Source organism: Halichoerus grypus, chromosome 14 (assembly GCF_964656455.1).
Source record: "Halichoerus grypus chromosome 14, mHalGry1.hap1.1, whole genome shotgun sequence".
Classification (NCBI taxonomy): domain Eukaryota; kingdom Metazoa; phylum Chordata; class Mammalia; order Carnivora; family Phocidae; genus Halichoerus; species Halichoerus grypus.
The window spans coordinates 18787433-18813792 of NC_135725.1; the positions used below are offsets into that span (position 1 = coordinate 18787433).

The 26360-nt window shown below is 40.4% G+C and overlaps 1 protein-coding gene across 1 annotated transcript in view; it reads right to left on the minus strand.

The window, feature by feature from the left end:
• The window catches only part of GNA14 (G protein subunit alpha 14), a 188093-nt gene that overhangs the window by 87461 nt on the left and 74272 nt on the right, over positions 1 to 26360 (minus strand). Inside the window, exon 2 of the mRNA XM_036103224.2 lies at positions 118 to 302. Within this exon, the coding sequence (XP_035959117.1) occupies positions 118 to 302 (185 nt within the window). The remainder of the gene's footprint in view (positions 1 to 117; positions 303 to 26360) is intronic.

Genomic DNA, 26360 nt, shown 5'->3' on the forward strand with positions numbered 1-26360 from the left:
AGCTTCTTTGGCTTCTGACCAAAGCACTCCGTCAATCTTTCTGTCCAAAGCCATATGCTATCTAGAGAAGGAAAGCACGCATCCACAAGTAGGGTCAATGCCCCTGCGGCGCTTTACCTTATTCTGCTCACGCACGTACTGTATCCTCAGAGTGTCCATGGCTCTGATCATGGCTTGCATGGCGGTGAATATGTTTTGGTAAACCAGCTTCGTGAACCCCTTTCTATCTTCATCGCTGTAACCAGACCCATGGATGATTCTCATTTGCTTGATAAAGGTGCTTTTGCCACTTTCACCAGTTCCTGGTAAGACGACATAAGGGGAAAACACCGTCAGTGGTCTTTGAAAGGAGCACACTGGGCAAGAAAGGCCCTCCTGGCGGTGTTGGTCTGTATTACGAAGAATAGGTTGATTGGGTGAACTTGAACTTGGAAAGGGCCTGCCAGTAGTAGTATCCTAGACCCCAGGCAGAGGGATCCCTATCTTGTACCTTGTGCTTTAGAAGGCCTGATATCTCTCTCACTCTCTCCCTCTCTCTCACACACACACACATACAATTTATTAGGGGTACCCGAGTGTCTCTGTCCCTTGGAGTAATTCTAACCATCAGCTCTTGGAACTAACACTGTCTTGGCCCCAGGGAACTGCTCCCCCACACCCCTTGTCCTAAGTTCCTTCGACAATTGGCAACTGTCTGAAAGCCCCAAACATGTGAGGGTTTCATCACTGCCAATACAGCAGTGACGGTGATGGGGGCTGCCTCAGAACTCAGAGAGCATTTGAGCAGGAGGATAAAAGTCTGATTCACCTGTCAATTCCCGCCTTTTGGATACACGAATACAAGTGATCCTTGCACATCAATCACCATCCCCAGTTGTGCCCACTGTCTGTATTCTTGCTCCTCCTCCCATTCCAATTTGTAGATCAGGAGCTCCTCCAAACTCACAGCCCCTGCACATGGCAGCTGAGGAACAACAGTATCAAACCATTCCTACTGCCCTGAAATCAGTAGAGATGTCCAGGTGTAAGCAGTGAAATATGCCAGGACTTCACGTTACTATCAGACTGAGATATTGCTTCAAAGGACAATGACAGTTACAGTGTAAGTGAAAGAGATTTCTATGATGCAATTAAAATATTTTCTAACATTCCCTGTGATAATTTACTGTACCTAAAACTAATATAATGTTACATGCCAATTAGATCTCAATAAAAATGGATAATTTATTGTATGAGATCCCATGACCATGTTTGTATTCCTGCTCCTCCTCCTCCAAACTCACAACGACAAGTCATGTTATACTTGTGGTCCATTTTCAAATCTCTGTATTGCTTTAAGAATTTTGTAACAATTCAGGTTGATGTGCCCCCAGCAGGGTAAAATTTCTTCAGATTGAAATTAATGAGAAACTATCTCAGAACTAAAATGATTCAAGATAAATTCTAACTTTGAATGGGTGAGTTATACAGTATTCAAATTATATTTTAACAAATCTAGTGCAAAAAAAAGTTGTCTCAGTATTTCTGTCAAAAGAACACAAATTACATGAAAATCTTAATTAAAATATAATTAGTGATTTTTCTATAAGGGCAGCAAAAAACTGTGGAATAGGAAATGATTTATTAATTATAAAATCTTTACTACTTACCCATATCTCATTGGCCCAACAGAATACCCAGACAGTGCAATTATAGATAAATTCAATCATCTTCGATACTTTGCTGACCCTGAGTCACATAAAAACCATAGTTGTACACACCTTTTTTGACATTTTAGTTATGAAGATATGTTCATCATGGTAAGAGGACAGAACAGATTGATAACAGGTTGTTAGCTTGATTATAATCTGTAACTATTTCAACTTACAGGATGTGGGTTTCTATGTGGACTCTTACCTGGGCCCTGCAAACATCAGGGTAGGGCCTATCACAAGGGCCTGAGACACACTTAAGAGACTCGATCAATTTTTCCACATGGATAGTTGAGATACACCTGTTGGCGTTTGATAAGATTTTTCCTTGCAAGAAAAAATTGTTCCTATAGATTGACCTTTTCAAAACACAAACATGCTTTTCTGTCTATCTCCCCAACCTCACTCAAACCCTCAACAGCTAACTTCCCAGTCTTCTCAGGAAGAAAGACAAACCTCACTACGGCCATCGTGGCTGTGTGGTCTGGCCCCTTGGTCTTCACCAGCCTCCTCTCACATAGGCTTCCTTCCACCCTCTACTTTCTGGCACACTGGCCTTCTTGCAGATCCTCCCTTCTCACTGTCTTTGCTCATGCTCTGCATGTTCCTGGAATGTTCTTCCTTTGTCCTGCTCGCCTTGGCTCATGGCCTCCCTAATGAAGTCAGGTTCCCCGACTGGAAGTTCTCATGGTACCAATTTTAGCAACATGTTCTGGTTGCACTTTTGCCTATTAAAGTCATTCTCCATTTGACATGTGTCTCCCCTACTGGCCCCTAAGCTCCATAACAAGAGATGGGGGCCATGTTTGTTTTTACTCACATGGTCTCCCCTTGTGCCAGGATAATGTCTGACACTTGGCACATGCTTAATAACCGTTTAAATTACTTTACATTGTGGTAAAATAGACATACAATTTAGCATCTTCCTCATTTTTAAGTGTTCAGATCTTAGGTGTTAAGTACATTCACATTGTTGCATAATCTCCAGAACTCTTCCTCCTGCACACGCGTTAAACACCTCCCCGACTCCCTGCTCCAGCTCCAGGGGACCACCATTCTACTTTCTGTCTCTATGAATGTGACTACTCTAGATACCTCATAAAAGCAGAATCACACAGTATTTGTCTTTTTGTGGCTGGCTTACTTCACTTAGCATAATGTCCTCAAGGTTCATTCAAGATGCTGCATGTGACAGATTTCCTTCCTCTTAAAGACCTGAGTAGTACAGCAGTATTTTTTGAATACATGATAGCAATTAAGAGTATACCCAACCTCAACTACCTGGATACTACAGGTATGGGCAACAGGGTAGGTTATCCTCTCCCAACCACCCCATGAGCTATGTGAGCAGCATGACTTCAATCACAGCAGGAACCACCACAAAAAGTGGACAAGCAGGAGGCTTATCCTGATTCTCTGTGACCTTTTCTGCGTTATTCCTCCTTCCCAATATTGGCAACTATTCAAGTAGTCACTGTGTGTCAGCTATTCTATACAAACTATCTCCTATCTTCTTGCAACCACCCTACGAGATTTGTACTGTTACCTTTGTTTTACAGATAAGAAACCTGGGGCTCACCAGATGTCCAACAACAGATGAATGGATAAAGTAGATGTGGTATGTGCGCACGTGCGCGCGCGCGCACACACACACACACACACACACACACACACACACACACACACTGGAATATTACTCAGCCATCAAAAAGAATGAAATTTTGCCATATGCAATGACGTGAATGGAACTAGAGGGTATTATGCTAAGCGAAATAAGTCAGAGAAAGACAAATACCACATGATTTCAGTCACGTGTGGAATTTAAGGAATAAAACAGATGAACACAGGAGAGGGGAAGAAAAAATAAAATAAGATGAAATCAGAGAGGGAGGCAAACTGTAAGAGATGCTGAACTCTAGGGAACAAACTGAGAGTTGCTGGAGGGGAGGTTGGTGGGGGGGATGGGGTAACTGGGTGATGGGCATTAAGGAGGGCACTTATTGTATTGAGCTCTGGGTGTTATATGCAACTGATGAATCACTAAATTCTACCTCTGAAACTGAAAAGAAAAGAAAAAGAAACCCGGGGCTCAGATTAGTTAAGTAGTCTCTGCAAAACCATACCATTAGCAAGAGAAAGACAGGGCTTTATTCAATGAGACTAATGAAAGACTCTTGTCAGGGAAAAAAGTCAAGGTCATGACCAGTAGGACTCAGCTATACCGGTCTAACAAAGACAAATGTGAGGTTCACCGCCACACACTGAACCCAAACCTCGTAGGGTTTGGGTTCAAGCCCTAGCAGAGCCACCATCTTGCAAACAGAAGCTGCCAGGCTCAAGGAAGAACTTTCGGACAGGTGCGTGTACTCACAAGTAGCCTCACTGTCACCTCACTTCACCTCCGGAGGCAGGAAGGGTGGGTGCTGCCTTCCGATGTCAGAGATGCCACTCGCCAGCTGTGAGTCAGCAAACAAGGTAAGGTTGGTGCCAATGCAGAGCTGGGGCTGGAAGCCGGGCTGCCGACGCCTCAGCCTTCAGGTTTCCCAAAGATATCACCTTCCCTGAAGGAATTTTTTCCCCCTCCATCCCCTCAACTGTCAGGCCAGCCCCCTTGGAGCTCTCTAAGCACCTGGGACACCCCAGTCCCATCTCGTAATTGCTTGTTTGCAGATCTTTCACTACTTAGCCCAGTAAGGGTAAAAGCTTGAAAGTCACACATTTGGGTACCATGAATACTGTCTGCTACAGAGCTGGCTGTCAAAGAATGGCAAAATGCAGGTATGAACGGAACAAATGTGAGAAGCCACAGTTTTCTTTTATAGGTCTTATATCCTGGTCAATCACATAAAAATAAGATATGAATTGTCTAAAGGATTGCAATGACATCAGGTGCCCCTGAAGCCACCATTTCATGATGATTCTCAGCTCTCCAAATCCCATACAATAAAGTGAGGACCTGTGGGAACCGTATACTGCCTGAACTTGGTCCCAAGTCCCAGATTACATTAGATCTCTGCTCTTACAGGATCCTGGGGTCCCTGAATCTCCTTTTGTCTAAGATGCTGCCATGCATTCTTCTGTTCCACGCCAGGAGGTTTGACCCATGGTCCAGGGCTACCTTACCCCAAGCAAATACTAATCCTTCTGCATTTTATAGACCGTGAAGCTGATGTGAAAGGAGAGATTATGTGACTATCTCGAGGCAAGCTGTGATTTTGGCCCTGCGACCAGAAAAATTACTCAGGACTCAGCCCAAATTTCTACCAAGGTAGAGAACCTTTTTAGTCATAAAGGCCATTCACCTACAAGAGATTAAAGCCAACCCCACCACCAGCCTCAAACATAGTAACAGTTTTTAAAAGTCATTGACTTTTCCTTTTGGACAGGGAGCATTTCCAAAAGAAAATGTTAAAAATGATTTTAAATATTAATAAAAAAAGATACAAGCTTATTTGATAAACATCAGTATTTTTAAATATTCTTCAGTTTATATTGCAGTTATTTGAAGAATAAGAAACCAAACATGGAGGAAAAAAGGCCAGGTTAAAGGCAAAAGAGAGATTGAAAGACATGCTCCACTGGGGGGCTGAGGTCCAGAGAACAGAGTCTCAGGGTGGGAGGTCCACTGCCTCTCACATAAGCTGCAACATGGATATCCCAGTTAGAACCTTCTTTGTCCAAAAGGGAAACTGAAAACTAGAGAGATTACACAGTTTATTTAATCTTTGCCCAAGGTCGCTCAGCTTGGAAGTGCTGGGTCTTGGGTCGAAATTCAGGTCTGTGTTGGTATGTGCCTTTCCCATGATAACACCTTGTGCTAGTTTTACACTGAGCGTTTCCCCAAATAAATGGTCAAGTCCCACCCTCTTATCGTTTTAAGCGCAGTCTTTGTCTGGTACTGACACTGCAACACTCGGGACTTTATCTCGAATCCTTCAGAGCTCTGCTCTAAGTGAGATGTTTCCAGCAGCAGACGGGGGCAACAGAGGGGAAAGGTGGGGCTCTCTCTGCCATGACCGCTGTGACTGGGACCAACCAGAGGAACCAAGAAACTCAAGCTAAGGGTCTGAGCTGACTTTCCGCATTTGTTCTCAGCAGAAACTCAACACTCATACTGAGTACAACTGTTCGTTCTGTGCAAGTAAAAGATCTAAAGGATAGGAGTTTTAGAATGAAAATGATTGGTGACTGGAGGATTAGGTGACTTAGCTTTTACCTCCCACCTAATCACGTCAGTAGCTTGGGCTACTCTGCTTTGTTTCTTGTCTCTTTGTGAGGACTTTCTCTCGGGTTCCTCACTCAAATCACCATGCTACAGCAGATAATGAAGACAACCTGAGCCCTCACTCCGGGAGCAGCTTTTTAGGTCACAGGGAGGGGGAATGCCTTTGGTGGGAAGGTGAACTTTGGTGTCAGGTTACCAAGGGATTCTATCTGAGGGGGGAGGTGACAAGGGAGGGTGGAGGAGGGGCAGAGGTGGGGGGACCCAGAAGGGACCACAGACTGGAAGGACTTTCACTCCTGGACCCAACGCTGTTAAAACACCAGACAGGCAAGGGAATAAAATTAAATCCATCTCCAGATTCTGTTCCAAATATTAATAAAGGAAATGGCTCTTTTCCCCCATTTAGTTTTTACTTCAACATTTGAGTATTTGGAGGAAAAAAAACCACCAACAATGGTTATAAGTACTTTTAAACTTTCATTAAGTTTGAGGTTCTTGCTCGCTGTCATCCTACTACAACTAGCCTCTGTAATGAAATCAGCGGGTAGCATCTTGGTAAGGCACTTGGCTGGTAACAGATTCCCCCCAGAGGCTCCAGGACCAGTTCTCTGCCCCCTCGCTCTCTGGCTCAAACTGCGTCTCAAGTAAGGCTCACATACTCCCCTGAGTCTCTCCCTGTTAAGCTCTGCCTGGGCTCTCTGCCTCTCCCCAGCCCCTTAAATAGGAGCTATTTCCTTTCCCAGAATAGCCACTCAATAAGTGGTTAAACTGAACACACATAGCTTGCTACTTTAGCATGCTTGGCATACGCCATATGTGTTCTATTTCATATAATTTGTGTTCTATTTCAAGTTAAAACTCACCCCTACAGGCTTTTTCTTTCTGTGGCTGAGGCACGTGCACCTTTCACCTTGCGGGGCTGCAGGCCATCCTACGAGACTCGTGCCACTGGCATTTCCTTAATCACTGTCTCTCAAAACTCCATCATCTGAATACCCATCTTGTGATTTTTTTTCCCATGTTCATATACCACATATATGAATTTTTATTATTTAGAAAAAATTTTTACTCAGGTTGTTATGAAAGGAAACACGAATGTTATAAGTGAAAAACGAGTACCATTTGCCATGTGTTGTAACAACGTAAGACTTCAGCAATATTCCAAATGAAAACATCCTGTCTATCAGTGATCCAGGTATCACATTTTGGTAAATAATACATACAAATCACTATCCTCTTTCTGTGAAATTTGCCCTTTTACTTAAAGGAATCTCCCCTTCTTTTTTCTCTAGGGACCTCTGGAATTCTACCCATGAACCTCATCCAAGTATGGAAAAAAAACAAAAAACAAAAAAAACTGAGGGTTAAAACTCATGTTACTGAAAAGGGGCCAACAAAATGTCTTAGCACTAAAATTCTAAACTCTTTCTGAGATTTGAGAAAGCAATGTGAGATTCAACTTTCAGCTTAATTTTAAATACACAGAAAAGCTCATGGGGAAAAAAACAGTTGCTTTTTAGGAGCCAAGAGGGAACAGAGGCCAAAGCAAAATAAATCCTTTGCAAGTGAAGACCAAGGACATTTGAACAGTAAGCCAATTGTTCTAAAGTTCACCTACAATCTTTTGTAAAGACAGCCTCCCCAAGGGCCAAAGCAAGGAGCTGATAAAGCTGCTCAGATGGGCAGAGCCGTCTCCAATATTCTGGGATGTTTTCTGAAACCATCTGTGAGAAGCCATTGTCTTTTAGCTCAGCTTTACAGAAGACAAAAACAGAACAAAATGTAAGTCAAAACATAAACGGGGACACAATTCTGGATGTTGGTATCAATGATCTGAGACCTACAGGCAGACGAGGGTGTGGACCTACGGATGTGACCTACAGGCTGGTTCTATAGGGCTTTATTTCTCTGCTATCTCTGGAGCCTAAAACACAGCACGCAGGAGGAACCTAAGGAATCCATATTTGGGAATGGTTATCTGTTGACTAAGACAACCAGGATGATCATGATTTTGAAAAGCAATAGGAAGTAGGTTTGTCTGGCCAAGAGAAGATTCAGGACCTGGATGGGGTCTGTTGAGTAGACAAAACACCCCCACACAGGAGCAGACACCCTGCAGGTTGCCCTTTTTGATGAGGACACGTGAGACCCAGTGCCAGCCAGGCAGGGAGGCTTGGGTTCCATAGCAGGGTTTTCTGATAGTGGGATTAATGAGTTAAAAAATTCTTTTTGTAAAAAAAAAAAAAATTCTTTTTGTAAAATCTTTAAGCAGGAGCAGTTCTCAGCAGCAAGGAGGGCTGCCCAGGGAGAGTGTCTCAACTTGGGGCGCTCTGGCCCCGAACTCACAGCTGACCTTGGGCAGCCGCCAGCCCACATAGCAGGAGTTCCTGCACCTGTGAGTGCTAGAGTCCTGGTGCTTGCTGCTCTCGATACCAATGGCGGACAGAATCTGGCTAAGCTGGGGGAAATTCCAAATGATTTCTCACTGTGACACTGGAATGAATGTTTGTGTTCCACCAAAATTCATCTGTTGAAAACCTAATGCCCATGGTGATAGTATTGAAAGGGTCTCTGGGAGGTGATGAGCTCATGAGGATAGAGCCCTCGTGAATGGGATTCATGCCTTAATAAAAGAGGCCCCAGGGAGCTCCCTCACTCCTTCCACCATGTGAGGACATAAGGAGAAGTCCGAAACCTTGAACTGAGTGCTCACCAGAACCAGACCATGCTGACACCCTGATCTCTGACTTCGTGCAGGAACTTGGGAATATGCATTTTTGACCACAACTCCAGGGATTTTAATACACCCAGTCCACAAATGCTTTGGGAAGCACTTTCCCAGGGCTCTTTCGAGGGCAACATCCACTAACATAATCTACCTGGGACAGGAATGCTGAAGTTTTTATATCATATTTGATTTACTTGATGGGTTTTTACACCCAGTCCCATTTTAATTTATGCATAAATAAAATATCCCCATAGGAGCTCTGTTTTTCAATTTCTAGAGGGAAAACATTTTTAGAATGCCATGAAGATTCACTTATTCAAGTCAGTCCTGTCTGCTTCTGCCCAGCCCCCACGTCACCATCACAACCATGTCACCTTCTCTAGCTTCTGTGCTTTCAAACAGAGGAGGTGCTAGTTTTTACCAAAGAAGCAGCAGCAATGTCCTATGAACAGAGAACTGGAAACAATCGAAGACAGTGTTCATGGCTGCTCTCTCAACAGAAGAGGTGAATAACAGGGCTTCTGAAACAAAAAGGGGAAGCTGCAAGAAATTAAGTGAGGAGGTTTAGTAAACAGTTTGGGATTAAAAAAAAAAATGTGAGACTAAAACAATGGGGGGAATTCAAAGATGATGTATATTTTATAGTCTTTCCGTTTCACATTAGCCTGCCAAATCATCTTTTTTTTTTTTAATTTTTTTTTAAGATTTTTATTTATTTATTTGATAGAGAGAGACACAGCGAGAGAGGGAACACAAGCAGGGGGAGTGGGAAAGGGAGAAGCAGGCTTCCCATGGAGCAGGGAGCCCGATGCGGGACTCGATCCCAGGACCCGGGGATCATGACCTGAGCCGAAGGCAGACGCTTAACGACTGAGCCACCCAGGTGCCCCTGCCAAATCATCTTTAACGACTCACCAAGAAGAGCAGAGTTCTGAACAATTCCTATGGCAATTCCTGCCATTTTCAGTCATCCTTGGCCTCATTTTAATGAAGAAGGTATTTAAGTTCAAACTTGACTTCTGAGTTCTTATTTCCAGGGAAAGCCAAAAAGTCACGCTAACAATGGTAATCACAAAAAATTTTTGAATAATTGTTTTTCTGATTTGAAGTATCAAAAACCATGTACTTCTCACAATTGTCATAAGCGTATTTAAAAGTTCAATGCAATGGGACAAGGCTAATTTTTACTCTAAATTGAGTTATTTACCTATACAACCAAATTTCTATAATTTGTTTTAAATGTGGTATTCTTTAAAAATGCGATAAAATTTGTTTCCCTCAGTATTAACTGCTTTATGTCAGGAAATAGTTGTCACTAATTGCTATGTCATTGATCTCTTGTATATAGTCACATGATCCAGAGGTCTTAGTTACTTACCAAACATTATAACTGACCCTTCCATAAAGATTTACACAATTTTGTTCATTCTGTGGCAATAGCTCATTTGTGTAAGATTCTGGAAAAGTAACACAATATACAGAATCTTAAGAATCAAATGCTTGTGACAAAATTCTCTTCTGGAAAATGCCCTGAACATCAATTATTTTTCCCTAAAAATGGAAAACTATTCAAATAAACTCTATGGCTGACAGGTAAAATATTAGCAATTTCATTACAACTCATTTCACTTGGAAAGGAGGGTCATGAGATCCCTATCTGCTCTATGATTCTGACTCATCACTGGTTTACTTTCCAAAAAGACAAATTGTAAGCATTTTCATACATGGTTTTAGAATCTTCTACTGTTCACCATTCCTCCTGAAAAGTAACATTTTCCACTCATTCTTACAGAAATGTTCACCAAGAAATCATAACACCAGGGCACAGATAAGACTTTGGCCTCTCAACTTTTGATAGAACATGTAAATTTTTTTTTCCTTTTTCAAGTTTTTATTTCAATTCCAGTTAGTTAACATACAGTGTAGTATTAGTTTCACGTGTAGAATTTAGTGATCCAACATTTTTTTTTTTTTTTTTTGAAGTAGGCTCCATGCCCAGCATGGAGCCCAATGTAGGGTTTGGACTCACAACACTGAGATCAAGACCTGAGCTGAGATCAAGAGTCAGAGCTTAATTGACTGAGCCACCCACGTGCCCCTGATTCAACACTTCTCTACAATACCCGGTGCCCATCAGAAGTGCACTCCTGAATCCCCATCACCCATTTAACGCACCTCCCCGCTAGGAAGCAACAGTTCGTTCTCTATAGTTAACAATCTGTTTTCTGGTTGGCCTCTCTTCCCCTACTCCATGTTCATATGTTTGGTTTCTTAAATTCTACTTATGAGTGAAATCATATAGTATTTGTCTTTCCATGAAGAATTTCCATTCATAGAAATGGGCTAACACTACACTCAAATGGCTAACACTACAGTGAAGCTCAAGTCAAAACTTGTGCTTGTACAAGTTACCATCATCTCAAAGTTTGATTTTGCTCTTATGACAAAGAAGAGAAAGAGCACAGCAAAGACAAAAGTTACTTAAAGGAAAATAAAGAAGCTCTTAAAAGAGAATGGATCTAAAATCCTTAAGCCCCAATAAGAGTAGGCAAGGAGACGAGGTAACATTTCGAAACACTAAAGCATCTTGCTAAAATAGCAGCAACTCCCTGATCCACTCTTCTTTCCATCCTCCCCCACCCCAAAAATAAATTTAAATGAAAATAAATTGTTACTTAAACAAAAGTGCTGTTACATGTAGGATCATGTTAAGAATGAAAACTACAGCAGCATTATTTGCAATAGCCAAGATATGGTAGCAGCCCAAGTGTCCATCGATTGATGAGTGGATAAAGAAGATGTGGTGTGTGCACAGACCTATATGTATAACTACATATATACATATGCACACAATGGAATATTACTCAGCTATAAAAATGAACGAAATCTTGCCATTTGCAACAGCATGGATGGAGCTGGAGGGTATTATGCTAAGTGAAATAAGTCAGAGAAAGACACACCATATGATTTCACTCCTATGTGGAAGTTAAGAAACAAAACAAACAAGCAAAGGGGAGAAAACGCAAGAGAAATAGTCAAAACAAGAAATAGACTCTAAGTTATAGCGAACAAACTGAGGGTTACCAGAGGGGTGGGGGTGGGGGGATGGGTTAGATAGGTGATGGGGATTCAGGAGTGCCCCAGCTGTGATGAGCACAGGGTGATATATGGAAGTGTTGAATTACTACACTGTATACCTGAAACTAATATAACATTATATGTTAATTGGAATTACAATAAAAACTTAGAGTAAATAAAAAATAAAAACCACAAGAATTCCAAAACTGCAGGGTTTTAAAAGTACAATGCACTATCACTGTGTTGGATGAAAAAGTTAAAAAATTGTTATGTTTTAGTCCTTCTCACCATTCTAGCAGAATATGGTATTAGTTTGATTCAGACTTAAGTAGATATGCAGATAGGTATACGGTAGTGTTCAGCCCACCACTATGATCAAAATATGTGAGTTTACGTTTGAAAGGTCTAAGAACAAAAGGGTTAAGTCACAGCAGTACATTGGCAAGGTCATCAACCACTTAAAACTCAGGCCATGTCATTTTTGCCTTTCTTCCTCTCCTGCAACGGTCTGCTAACCTGTCCAACTCATCCTCACACTGCTCCAGCATCACCTTTTCCATGAATCCCCAGAAGTCCCAGGTAGAAACGCTCATTCTCTTCTTCCTGTTATGACCATCTATTTACATACCACTACTGTTGCATTTATCATGATGTTTATATGTTTCAGTATTCAGTAGTCTGTGATTTCCCTTAGATCAGGAACCCTCTTCTACCTTTGGACCCCAGGACTGCGGACAACACCTGCATAGAGTAGATACTCAATAAGTGAATATTTTAAGAGTTACCTAGTATCATGTTCCTTAGCATTCTGATTGACACACAGCCTTGGAATCTTTCCTACCATTCAATTCAGAGGGGCCTTTCCCAACATAAATGAAATATCCTCTCCTGCTATAATTTTGCTCTCAACCCCCAAATCAACAAACAAGTTTGTGCCCACTCAACTCCCAAGTTCTCATCAAACTATCTTTATTATGTCTTCATTCTCTGAAAAAAATTTTTTCCTCCCTGGTGCACAACTGTGAATCAAGGAAGATCACAGTCCAATTCAGGATGTGCTTAGAGTCATTTCAATCATTTTTGAGCACATTGTAAGTGCCTAGGCTGAGCACAAGTTCTAGGGCATATGTCTCCATGCAAGCGGGGAAGGCCAACTCCTTGGTTTCCTTTCCTCCAGGCCCAGATCCCTTTGAGTCTCTGTCTCCCCAAAACTATTAGCTCATGAATGATTAAAACTAAAACATTAGGGTTATAATTTTTCAACGTGTCTCTTACAGATACCCAAAAAAGTTAAATATGTATATATTTAATTTCCAAGGGACAGTCTAATGATTCATAACTAATAACAATCTCTAGCCCCACTCATCAAGCTCTGCTTGTGGAAATAGGTTTTCAAAAACTATCTAGACTTCCCTACCAGGGTGGATTAAAACGACCAGAATGACCATATCTTCCAGTTGCCCAGGACCAGTCCCTAGTTTATACTTGTCGTCCTGAGGTAATTATTAATAGCATCCTTTATCATTCTCAAATGTGTCCTGGCTTGGACAATGAAGTATATGATCACCCTTAGTATAACTCTGTCATAGTGGGGTTGAGAGACACTTGACAGCATCCTCTGATGTTACAACTCTAATTCACTACTTAGCCCAAGGTAAGAAAATCTGTCACCAACCAGATTTTCCTTTTCATAAGTCTCCACTATAACAGCAGCGATAGCAAAACCCAGCTTTCCAGTAAAACAAACATGTTTCTTATATTGGGAGGATATACTTTTTTGACCTTGCTATAAAACCAGCTCAACAATGTTACCCAACTAGCTGCTTTGTTACACAGTGGGAAAATGTATGCAAAAGAGGCCATTTCAGCCAAGCAAAATCTGTCTATGAGATAGCGATTATCTCTATTAATTACATATGTCTCCAGTGACCTACTTGTGGAGGAAAAAAAACTTTCCACCAAAAGCCAATTTGATGTCTCTTCCAAGGCTGTACTTAAACATATGAAAGAAATTGTTAGTCTCTTTTCTTGTTCTACACTAAGCTGCCTTTGCTGTGATAATAACAAGGCTTAGTCCTCTAAGGTGATGGGAAGCAAAAGAGAATCATTTGAGGATTATTTTCATTTCACCCCAATGATACAGACAAGCTCTTGAGGTCTTGTCTTTGGAATGATGGAGAAGGCACTATGGCAAAAGAACTATAACCAGGTGTTCATTTTGGGTTGAGTGTTACTTTCTTGGAGATAAAGGGCCTATCTTTCTGAAATCCTAGATTTTTATTTATGTATTTATTTTTAAGTAGGCTCCGTGCCCAGCAAGGAGCCCAATGCAGGGCTCGAACTCATGACCCTGAGATCAGGACCCAAGCCAAGATCAAGAGTTGGATGCTCAACCAACTGAGCCACCCAGGTGCCCCTGGAATTCTAGATTTTTTTTTTTTATTTATTTGACAGAGAGAAAGACAGCGAGAGAGGGAACAAAAGCAGGGGGAGTGGGAGACGGAGAAGCAGGCTTCCCACGGAGCAGGGAGCCCGATGCGGGGCTTGATCCCAGGACCCTGGGACCATGAACTGAGCCGAAGGCAGATGCTTAATGACTGAGCCACCCAGGTGCCCCTGGAATTCTAGATTTTTAATGTACTAATCAACTGTGTGACTTTAGACCAATTACTTAAACTTTCTGAACCTCGGTTTCCTCATCAGTTAAGGGGGCAGAATAATACCATTTCTGTCACCATTGGTTCTAAGAATTAAAGTCACTTTAATTCCAGAAAACAATATTCAAATAAGTATTATGATATGTGGTGCTAACTGTGGAAATGGAGAGAGGACATTGAGGGCTTAGAAGACTGAATGCATCTGCAAGACAAACTTAGACACAAAAATCATACCCTTTCAGATCAGGATGTTGGCGATATTTCTAATAATGGGGAAGTTAGGGAAGTAGTGCCTGTTTTCATTTCCTAGGTTGTTATAACCAAGTACCACAGACTGGGTGACTTAGAACTATAGAAATTTATTCTCTCACAAAGGCTTCTGAGGGAAAATCTCTTCCTTGCTTCTCTCCTGGCTTCTGGTGGTTGTTGACAACCCTTGATGCTTCTTGGTCTGTGGCAGCTTAAGTCCAATCTGTGCCATTGTCTTCACTTGGCCATCAGTGCACTGTGTGTCTGTGTCCAGATTTCACTTACAAGGTCACCAGTCATAACGGATTCAGGGCCCACCTTAGTCTAGTGTGACTACATCTTCACTTGATTGCATCTGCCAAGACAGTATTTCCAAATAAACTCACATTCACAGATTCCAAATTCATCATGAATTGGTGGCACTCTAGTCAACCCACGACCTGGTTGAGAAAGGTCATCACAGGCTCAACACTCCAAGAAACTTGATGTAATAATTACCGGTAGGATTTTACAGAAATTTAAAGGATATTAGGGGATTCCTCCACATTTTCTAAACATAGCAAACCTGTTATACTTCCAACATGAAAGGGAAAAGGGCTTTTCATTGTTCCCATTTGTCATAACTACCATTTGGACTGTTTCTGGGATGCTCAAGAATTTTCTCCTGAAAGTTTTTGCCCCAGCACTCATGTTTTATGTGAAACAACCTTCTTCACTGAAGTTACTTTATTAGGAGTAAATGTGGGTAAGCAATTAAGATTCTGCATCAACGTGGCAACATCACTTGAATTTCATCAGCAACAACCCCACAAGTTTAGATTCAGGGATCCGATCCCCATGTTTTTCGCCAACTTTTTGTTCAACTTTTTAACTTTCAACTTGAAAATCTTTTGATAAGGCATACATTTACTAGTTCAACACAAACTCTCCCACATTCTATCCCTAGTCCCCACTGTCTTATACCAGGTCCCATCACACATTTATGGTACCTGCTGGAGCCCTGGAAGCAGGAGTTTGCCAGCCCTGAACTCCATGATCTCTCATAATCCATTTCACCCCAAATCCCCTCACTTGACAATTATGGGGCTATTTTCCCTTGTTATTCAGTTGTTTTGTAATTATTCTCAGTTCAGCTTTTTCTCCCCCACAACTAGATTAAAAATAGCTTTGTATTTTGTATCCTCCCACAGCACCTAGCCTAACAATCTGCACAGAACAGACATTCAAATGCATGCTGGCTAAAAACCAAAGGGCCAGCAAGACAACATTCTGCCATTATTCTCATCTTCCAGGGCTCGACACAGTGCCACCCTTAGAGTTGGACAGAGAAGCTTCCAAATGTAGAAGGCCTTATTCTGAACCTCATGCCTCCCTCACTGCCCAATGGAACGGTGAGGCCAAAGGACCAAGGGGTCATGCCCACTTATAGTCCATGTTCTCTCCCTAGCTTCACATCCATGCTCCAGGCACTTAAGACCCTGGAATTCCACTGGTCTCAGGCCCACTGCCATGGCCTATGTGGGCCCTTCCTCAATCCATCCTCTTGAGCATAAACATGCCACTAGAAGGTACATCCCTAGTCTTGAAGGGTAGCCAAGGGACAGATGTTTTGACAGGGTGTGGACAAAGTTGGATGTACTGGCGTGATTGCATGCAAACCTTCTGCACTGTGTGGGGGGGTGGGAGTGGCAAGGGGATGCTAGCTTGACATCCAGCTGCCATTTATACCCATGCCCGGGTCCAGTAAGTGTTAAGTGGTTCAATGGGCATTCAGGGTTGAAGAGGTAAATATTAACGGCAGAATTCTCTTATCTCTCACTTTTACACAGGACATACTCTCCAGTCTCAGTATATTTTGGTATAGATCTACCCATTAGAGAAATAATGGACTTTTAGTTATTTGCTGAAAGAATGACAAATTAAAGAGAGTACTTGTTTTCACCCAGGGCTTCTAAGAGCTGAAGAAAACTTCAAAAACATGTAAGGATGGTACATACTATTAGCTCAATGTGCTAAGATTCTTCTGAGTTAGCCAGTGTTTCTGGACCAGCCATATTACCCAAGAAAATTGGGAATGATGTCACATGATCACAACATTCAAATCAATATCCAAATAACCATAACCACAGAGCATATCTAGGTTCCAAATGCATGATTATAAAATACATTCAAGTGAGGCACCGCAGTGTGAAATCAATTTGACAGTACTAATGAGAAGTGCATTTAAAATATCTTTGAAGTAGCCATTAAATCACACTTTATATATTCTCTTGTGATCCAACCATTATCTATACTTTGAAATCCAAACAGAATCTAATGGGAGATGGAAATGAGATGGCCTTGGCAGAATTTCACCGAAGTCAGGTTGTCCACAGGAGAAACAAGATTAGTTATAGGCTACAGTGCATATTAAATGTGTGCATATTAAAACAGTCATTTCCATATTCTCTCTCATACACTGGAAAATTAGTTACAGTAGGTCTCAAGATCAGACTTGAGATTTTCCCTTACTGGTTATGATACTGTGAGCCTAATTCCTGCTTTAAATCCTCTATGGAAATGAAAATTCAGCTCTGATTTTCCTGATAAAGACAGTATTTTTAAGCCACTTGGTCAGTCTCCAGTTGTCCCTGCCCTGAGTCCAACACATATGGATGCATGTTTTTCCACTATAGACTTCAGGGAAAAACTTTCAACCTCTTTGGCAGATTAGTGAAGTATTTTCATTCAACTCTGTGCAGAACTTACATGCCCACAAACCAACAACAATCCAAACCAAGAATCCTTGGCTAATACTCTCACACACAGTTTGATGTACATTCTCCAGCTGTTTTTTTCTTCTTCTCCCTCCTCCTTTCTTAAATTCTGCATCTTCTTGGGTTCCTGGAGGATACATTTTTTCATTCATCCACTAATTTTTTATAATCAAAACACCGTCCTGCAGATCAGCAGGATTTTTAACTTTCTTTGTTGTGATTATGACATCAGGTCAACCACCACCTGACATAAACTCATCCTCTGTCTACCCTATCCTGCCCTTTTCCCCCATGAAGTACATCTGTGACAGATACAAGACTAAGAGTCTAGACATACACATACACTCACCCACCCATCCTTTCATATAACTTTAAGTCTCCAGGCCATCAGGTGCTGAAGCTGCTTACAGACTGAAGCTGAGCCCCTTTTACATGGAAACTTGTCCTGCTCCTAAAGGCTGGTCAGTTCCAGCCCACAGGAGGAAATGTAGAGAGAAAATACATGAAAAGGACTGTTTTCCTACTAGATCTTTGGGAACCAATCTTTTAAAAGGGGGGTTAGTAGTGTGTCCTTTGTTTTTCTTAAAGGAAAGTCATTTTCATTCTTCTTGCCTTACCTGGTAGAAAATATATGTAGTGGTTTTAGAATGATACTATTTGCAATACAGCCTTAATATAAAAAATTTCAACACAGGCAGCCAATTATTTCCAGAAAGGTTTAAGATAAAATAGAATCTACAATGTTCAGATTCTGAGGAATTATTTGCTGGTTTGCCTTTTTTGTTTGTTTGTTGGTTTTGGGGGGAATTATGGTGAACAGTGAGGAAAATGTGGAGGCCTTGAGAGACTGAGAGATGAGCAAATCTAAGAAAAAGATTTAGACATGAAAATAATGGCAGAAAAGATGCTCTGAGAAGATTTAGGTTTTTAAAGCCTTGGTCTGGGGCACAAAACAAAGAATTTGTTGATGAACTTCACTATCTGGAGTTGGAAACTGACAAGCTCTTCTTGGTCCTGTACTCTGAGGGATGTTACACGTTACACCAGCTGGTAAATTCGATGATCTTTCTCCTTATGGTATATTATTTATAATAATTACTTTCTGTCCCTTTACGAATTCCAACATCACCTCACCAAGTATATATTCTGATATAATAAAGGAATCAAATGCTACAAAAGACCCAGTTCATCCAGCAAGCAGAGGTAATCTCTTCCAGAATCATCTACCAGTGTAGCCCTGGTTAGCTTTGATACCTCAGAGAAACAGAAGCTAATTTAAAAATCACCACCATTTTACTTTAGGTTTGTTTTTTAATATGCCTCAGACATTTTGTTATTACAACCAAATTTAATTAGTCCTGTTAAGCACCAGAATTAATATGCCTAGAACAATCTGATTCTCACCTACTTTCTATCTAGCATCAAGCAATGAAAACCTTGCCTGACAAGGGAATTCTGTAATGTCAGCGGACAGGTAAAACCAAGGGTAACTCAATCCAGGGATTTCTAAAGGTTGCCGTCTACTGTTTTATTACGAGAATCCAGAAAGGACCACTGCCATTTTACCTAGTGGTGACATGACCTGCTGGAAAAGTATGTCCCAAAAGGCTTATCAAAATCCCCAACCAGCTTCATGGAAGCCAACAATCCTCATACATCATTCAGAGGAAATTTATAAATATTTATTATTAATGAAATGGTGAAACCTCAATTTATTAGTCTTGTTCTTTTTCTCTCCTCCTCCAACCCAACTCTTGGATAAGGCAAGGCTTACACTGTACCTCTGCCTAAGACTATGCAAGAGACACACAGGGAAAAAGTGAGGAAAGGTTCATTTACCTACGAACTGTGTGCCAGCCACCACACCCACCGTTCTTATAAATGACATCTCAATAAATAGTGTTGTGACTAGATCTTAACCATCTGGAAAAAAAAAAGTCACATCTGTACGGCCCATCAAAATAAATCCCAGATGAATTAAAGATGTATATGCAAAACAATCTCAATGATTAACAGACTTCAAGAAAGTAAAGCTGAATATCTGTCCAATGTTGCATTGGGGAAATTCAGATTATTTCAATATAAACAAAATGTAAAACATGCCATTTAAAAAAAAAAACATGAAAAAAACAAAGGCCTAGCTAGGGAAAATCTACTCCAACATAACAAAGAATTTACATTTTTCGTTTAAAGAGCTATTGCCAATCAAGTTTTAAAAGACAGTATCAACAAAGTACGAAAAGGCAATTCGCAACAAGAAAATCCAAGTAGGCATATGAAAAAATATTTGCTTCACCATAATAAAAGAGTACAAATTAAAACCACGAGATACTATATTTTATCTATTACAGGGGCTATTTGTCTATTAGTGGGAATGTCAGAAAACACACTATTTAAATTCATTCCCGTAGCACCTGTGCACAGCAATGTGATGGATAAGACCGCTTGCATCATCATTCAAAATGTGACACTATATCATCCAGAAATTCAAATTATAAAATACGTAACCTAAAGAAATTGCTGGACATGTAGCAAAGATATAGGTAATAGGACAGTGATTACAACGTTATACATAATATCAAAAAATAAATTTTAAAAAGTGCACAGTGGTAGGAGATGAAATCAATCAGTCGTGGTGATGTTACCCAATGAAAATACCATACAGTTAAAAAAATCAATGCAGATGCATACTTACTGACATGGAATGATGTTCCTAGTACAGTAAATGAGAAAGTAATGCATAAAGCCTACTTTGCCAGAAGGGAGTATATTAAAGGTTAAGAGAGCTCCTTGAGCTCAAATTCTAGGTCTTCCACTCACCTGCTGCCTAACCTTGAACCTCTTGGCCTCAGGAAAATGGGAATGATAATAGTCCATGCTTAGACCAGTGCTTATTCCATAATTAACACCACCAACTGTGTTACCTTTAGGCAAAAACAATCTGGATTATTTTTATGCTTACATGCATACACACACACACATACATACACACATACACTTTTAAAGTGGAATTATAGTCACAAATATTAATGGGGGCCATCACTGGGTAGTAGGAATACAGTGTTTTTATCACTCATGCATTAAAAAGTAAACAAAATCCCATTCTCATTTGGTTATGAGAGTATCACATATATCAGTTGTCAAAATGTAAACCTAAGAGTTTTTGCTAAAATTAAAAAAAAAAAGTTTTAGTATCAGTTTACTGTCACAAGCAGGGATAAAGTCTTTTTTCTCCCTATTCTCAATGCGAGGGTTTCATATCCTGTAGGCTTTTCTAATACTAAAGTTATCCATTTTATATGAATTTTAAAATGGTATTAACTATTAATAAAAATTTTAGATCCCCAAGATACTTGTGTCAAAACATTCTCTGATAAGACTTTTAGCTGAAAGGTCTACATTTATAAAATGAAGACTTAAGCTGCATTATATTTCTTCCTAAACTTGCAGAAAAATGTGAGCATCCTACTCTAAATTGTTCACAGACATGGAGCTTATTACCCTGTGCTGGAAGCCAAACTGGGATCTCATTTCTACTTTGACAATTAAAGATAAAATCTTGCACTTGAATTACATGTTCTTGTGGGTGATTTTTCTTTTTTAAAATGCAAATGTAGAAGTGATACTTTTTATCCATCTGACTAGCAAAAATTAAAGCCAGATAATAACTAAATGTTGGTGAATGTACAGGGAAGTTGGGATTTGCATGCCTTGCTGTTGGGAACAATAAATTAGTACAGAAGCTTTGGAGAGACTCTGGCAATATTTATCAAAAATAAAAATATGCGCTAATCTAGACTGGTCTTTTTTTGAAGATTTTTATTTATTTGAGAGAGTGGGTGAGTGAGCGAGAGAGAGAGAGAGAGAGAGAGAGAGAGAGAGAGAGAGAGAGAGCACCAGCAGGGGGAGGGTTAGAAGGAGAAGCCGACTCCCTGACAAGCAGGGAGCCTAATTCAGGGCTCGATCCTGGGACTCCAGGACCATGACCTGATTTGAAGCCAGACGCTTAACCGATAAGCCACCCAGGTGCCCCTAGATTGCTCTTACAGGATACTACGGAATTATTTCATTTTCTTAGATGTGACCCATTTTATCGTGGTTACATAAAAGAATGACCTTGTTATTAGAAGATCAATGATGGAATATTTAGGAGGGAGGTCTAAAACTTTTAAAAGATTCAGTTAAAAAAAGACCCTCAACACACCCATATATGCATGTAGGTGTGTGTCTGTATGTATAAATATGTGTATATCTATCTATATATAAAAATGCTATAGACAATATTTGTGTTTCCCCAAAAATTCCTTTGTTGAAACCTAATCCCCAAGGTGATGGTATTAGGAGATGGATCCTTCGGGAAATGCTTAGATCATGAATGGGATTAGTGCCCTTGTAAGAGACTGCAGAGAGATCTATTTACCCTTCTGCTTTGTAAGGATACAGCAAAAAGACAGCTATCTATGGACCATGAAGTGGGCTTTCACCAGACACAGAATCTGCTAGCATTAGATATTGTACTTCCCAGGGGCACCTGGATGGCTCAGTCGGTTAAGGGTCTGCCTTCCCCTCAGGTCATGATTCTGGAGTCCTGGGCTTGAGCCCTGCGTTGGGCTCCCTGAGGGAGCCTGCTTGTCCCTCTCCCTCTGCTGATCCCCCCCCCCCCGCCCCCGGCTTGTGCTCTCTCACTCTCTCTCAAATAAGTAAATAAAATCTTAAGAAAAAAAAGATATTGTACTTCCCAGCCTCCAGAACTAAGAGAGATAAATTTCTATTATTCTTAAGCCATTTAGTCCATGGTATTCTGTTATAGCAGATTGAACACACACACAGACACCCACACAGAGGGAGAGGAGGAGTGGGGAAGAGGGAGAGGAGGAGAGATGGGGAGAGGGGGAGAAGAAGGGGAGAAAGCTTCTATGGTAAAATTAAATAATTGGATAATTTAGGTAAAATGAAAGCAGTTGAGTATTGTATGCTCTTTTGAGTTTTCCACAGATTTGAAATTTTCAAAACCAAAGAGTTGGAGAGAAAACGTGGCATAGCTTCGTGCGCCCAAGGCAGCATGCACTACTGCAGTGTTTGTAACTGTGAAGAACTAAACGGTACCCCAATGTCCAAACAAATGCGTATTTGTTGGATGAAATGTTTTACAGGAATGAAAAGGAGTGCACTGAATCTGGAGTATAGCTACATAGATAGATCTGGTAAATCAGTGCTGAATCAAAGTTAAATAAAAGCAGGTTGCCAAATGAGTCTTACATACTATGTATTTAAAGGTTTTATAAGCACACACAAGATGTGTTGTTTCTTAGTTGCAAAGCTATAAAAAGTATGAAGAATGGATTCAGAGAAGTCATGGTAGATACATGAAGGTGGATGCTAATGGGGTGCTTGTGGGGGATCATGAAGAAAGAGGGGCCATGATAGGCCTTACAGGTAATATTGATGAAAGCAATCCAATTCTGAGCACCATATTTGGGGAAGTTTTTTTGGTGGGTCTTTGTTTTTGTTTTTGCTTAATGGATAAAATGTTTTAGAAAGGAATAAAACGGACTCATCATACAACTCAATCATTTCAGGCCACTACCCAGACATCACAAATCCATCTCCATTTGTACGTTAACAAGTCCCAGGGAACCAAGCCTTCCTCCTCCTCACAACCCAGACCAGTCACAACTGTGTGCTCTGAGCTCTCGCACTTCTCTCTCCTAACAAATCCCAGGTTTGAAAAATCAGAAGCTTCCTTGGAAATTGCTTTGCGAGGAACTAATATGCCACACACATGCCATGCGTCCTTTTTCTTCTTCATTATGGTAATCAAGCAGCTCTTCAAGACAAGGACCCTCTTGAAACCCTTTCTTTCGATGTGGGCAATGGCCAATGTAAAAATAAACTAATGGGTAGGGATGTCCCTCCACCGCAGCCCTGCCCTGTGCTTCCTGGCAAGGAGGCATGCCATACATGTATGTACCAAATAAAGGAATGGATAAGTGAATGAGAAAGAAAGGAGACAGGAGAGAGAAAGTGAGAGAGAGAAAATAGATAAAGAAACAACTGATATCAGTGAGACCATGGTGAGTTAGCAAAGCCAGCCACATCTCCCAGATTTATTAAAACCAAAAGCGACTCTGGCCCCCTGGAAAAATAACCAGAACATGGTGCATATCAACAAAATCACCAAGAAGTCAGAGAAAACCACCTTGTTATTTCCAGTTGTCTTTTTGTTCTAGGGCAAGTACAGACATTTTGCTCAGTGCTCTCTCTCCGTAATTGCTCAAACAATATTTCATTAAGAACAAAATATTGGTTAGCAGGGAATAGGAACAGCCCACATTAGGGAATCTTTTTGGCAGGAGATGAAACTGTCTTTTCAATGACTGATGAAAATATGATGGAAAAACAAGAGCAGGCCTAAATAAATGTTCCAAAGAAGTAAGCAGAGTCTAAAATCATTCCTCCTCCAGTGCTCCAAGGGTACAGTGGTTAATAGAGGATTATTTCATGGGAGAAAATGGCACCTTAGAAGGGTAAGTCACCTTTAACTTCCATCACTAACCTAGACAATCCCTAATCAAGAACAAAGAGGAAAGAAAACAAACAAACAAACAAAAACAAACCACTTTCCAAGTGAGGGTATCAGTTGTAAAATGTTTTTACATTTGCAATTTGTAACGCAATTTTTGAGCAGGGAATCAGAAGGGACCTTAGGGATTATTTTCCCCAACACCCACATTTTGCCCATGAGCTCGGGAAGCTGAAGGTCTCCTAACAGTTTAGATTCACAACCCAGGACTCTAGCTCTACATTTCCTATTTTCTGCCTGGTACCACTTCTCTCTTTCCTTCACATTCTCCATCCTTTGAAATTTGCCTCAGTTTCCCAGTCTTCTGAGGCTTCTCTTAGGAAACTAATTTTAAAAAAATTCTTACGACAATAAGGACATTTGCATATAGATTCTATGTTATTAATATTCTTAGGTGGGATAATGGTATTTTATGTAGAAGAATGTTCTTAAGTATTAGAGGTGCCATGCCATAAAAGTCTGCAACTTTCAAGCAGTTCAGCAAAACAGGATAGGTAAACAAATATGGCAAATTGTGTACAATTTGTGTACAATTTTTGAGCACAGATTGAAGGGAAGGAGTTCACTATATAATGGTTTCAATTCTTCATTTTTAAAATGTCACATAATAAAAATGAGGAAATGAAGGTATGTTTTTAAAAATTGTTCTTTTAAAGCATTTCAAATTTTGAGCAATAGATTCCCTACAACTACGGGGTCCCTGTAACTTACCTATAACTTACAACTACCCTGTAAGTTATAAGGTACCTCACTGCAAGAGGGAAGGATAACCAAAGGCCACTGGTGATCTAGAGAGGAAGGTATTCTTTCTAGCTGTGGAGGAGACACGAGGGCTCAGTATGCAGGCACTCAATTGTGTTTGATGACCGTTACGTCTAGGAAGACATGGGGTAGGCAGAGGAAAATGAGATTGGAAAGCTCAGTGGAGCTGTTTCATTCGAGACTGTGGAGATGGGTCTAGACAACAACAGAGTCCAGAGAGGAGAGGGTGAGGCCTCAATAACAGGGACCATTTTCCTTGTTCTTTTCAACACAACTTTTAACCCAGGTAGTACCCTTTCTCATTTAAGTACAACATGGGACAGGCAGAATCTTGGAGTCTGAAACACTAAATATCCTGCACCATACTGGAATGTTACATGAGCTTTTTTCCATATCTAAGACTAGGGATATTTGTCTTTCAAACTCAGCTGTAATTTTTGTTACTTTCTGGCATGAGTTCATTGTGATTCTTTTTCTTCTAACCATAATACTGCTTAAACCATGTCTTAGTGCTGAAATCTGTCCCCTTTCTCACTTTTGCCACTGCTTTTCCAAATGAAATAGCAGAGTCTTGGCAGGGAATTTTTGTTACAGAACTATTAGACATAGCAATACCCCCAGCTTCCTTACTTCTTGAAATAATATAACACACAAATCCTCTTATTTTCATTTTCTTCCTATATAAGCCTTAAGTGGCAGAAAAGTAACCTTTAAAACAAATCTAACCCTAGACACAACAATATATAAAGTATATGGCGTAACTGAGAATAAGGGATTTTTTTCAGGAATGGAAGACTGGTTCAGCATCAGGAAATATAATGATCTATCATTGGATTAACCTCTCAATCAATTTAAACACCATTTGATAAAATTCAGTACTTGTGCCTGATTTTAGTAAACTGGGAATAAAAAGCAACTTTATTAACTTTATGAAATATATCAGATATCATTCCTAATGGAAATACATTTAAAGCATTCCCACTATAGTCAGGAGTGAAATGTATCTGCCGTTGCTGCTACTATTCTATGTTGTATTGGAGGTCCTAGCCAAAGAAATAAGAAAAGAAATACACAGTATCAATACTGGATAGGAAGAGCTAAGACTGCTATTTGATTAGAAAATTCTAGAGAGATATTTCCAGCAAAATGGTAGACTATATTAATGCACATAGGCACTCTTCTACTACAAACAGAAATTCTGGATAAAATATAAGAAGCAAAATTTTAAATCTGAAGTCAAGCCTGAAAGAGAAGTCATTCAGGACTAGAAAAAAAAAAAAATAGATTGTACACAGAGTCACCTCTGTGCTCAGATGCTTCATGTGACATAACTAATCAAGACTTCCAGAGTATAGGACTTGTGGGTTTCCCAGACAGTATGTCTAAACCTAATGATAGCAAAATCATATCTAGAAAATGTGTCTAGGGAGAAGAACGAGAGGTTGTTCACTCGGAGTACACATAGGAGACCCTGAACCCGGATGTCTTGTACACCATTCCTCCCATAAGACTAGGGTGGGGGGAGGGTGGTGGAGGCTGGAGCCTGCCTTCTATACAAAGTCAGAAGCATCCCAGAAAAAACAGAATACAGACAGTACTTATTTTCCATAAAGACACTCATTGCTTTTTTT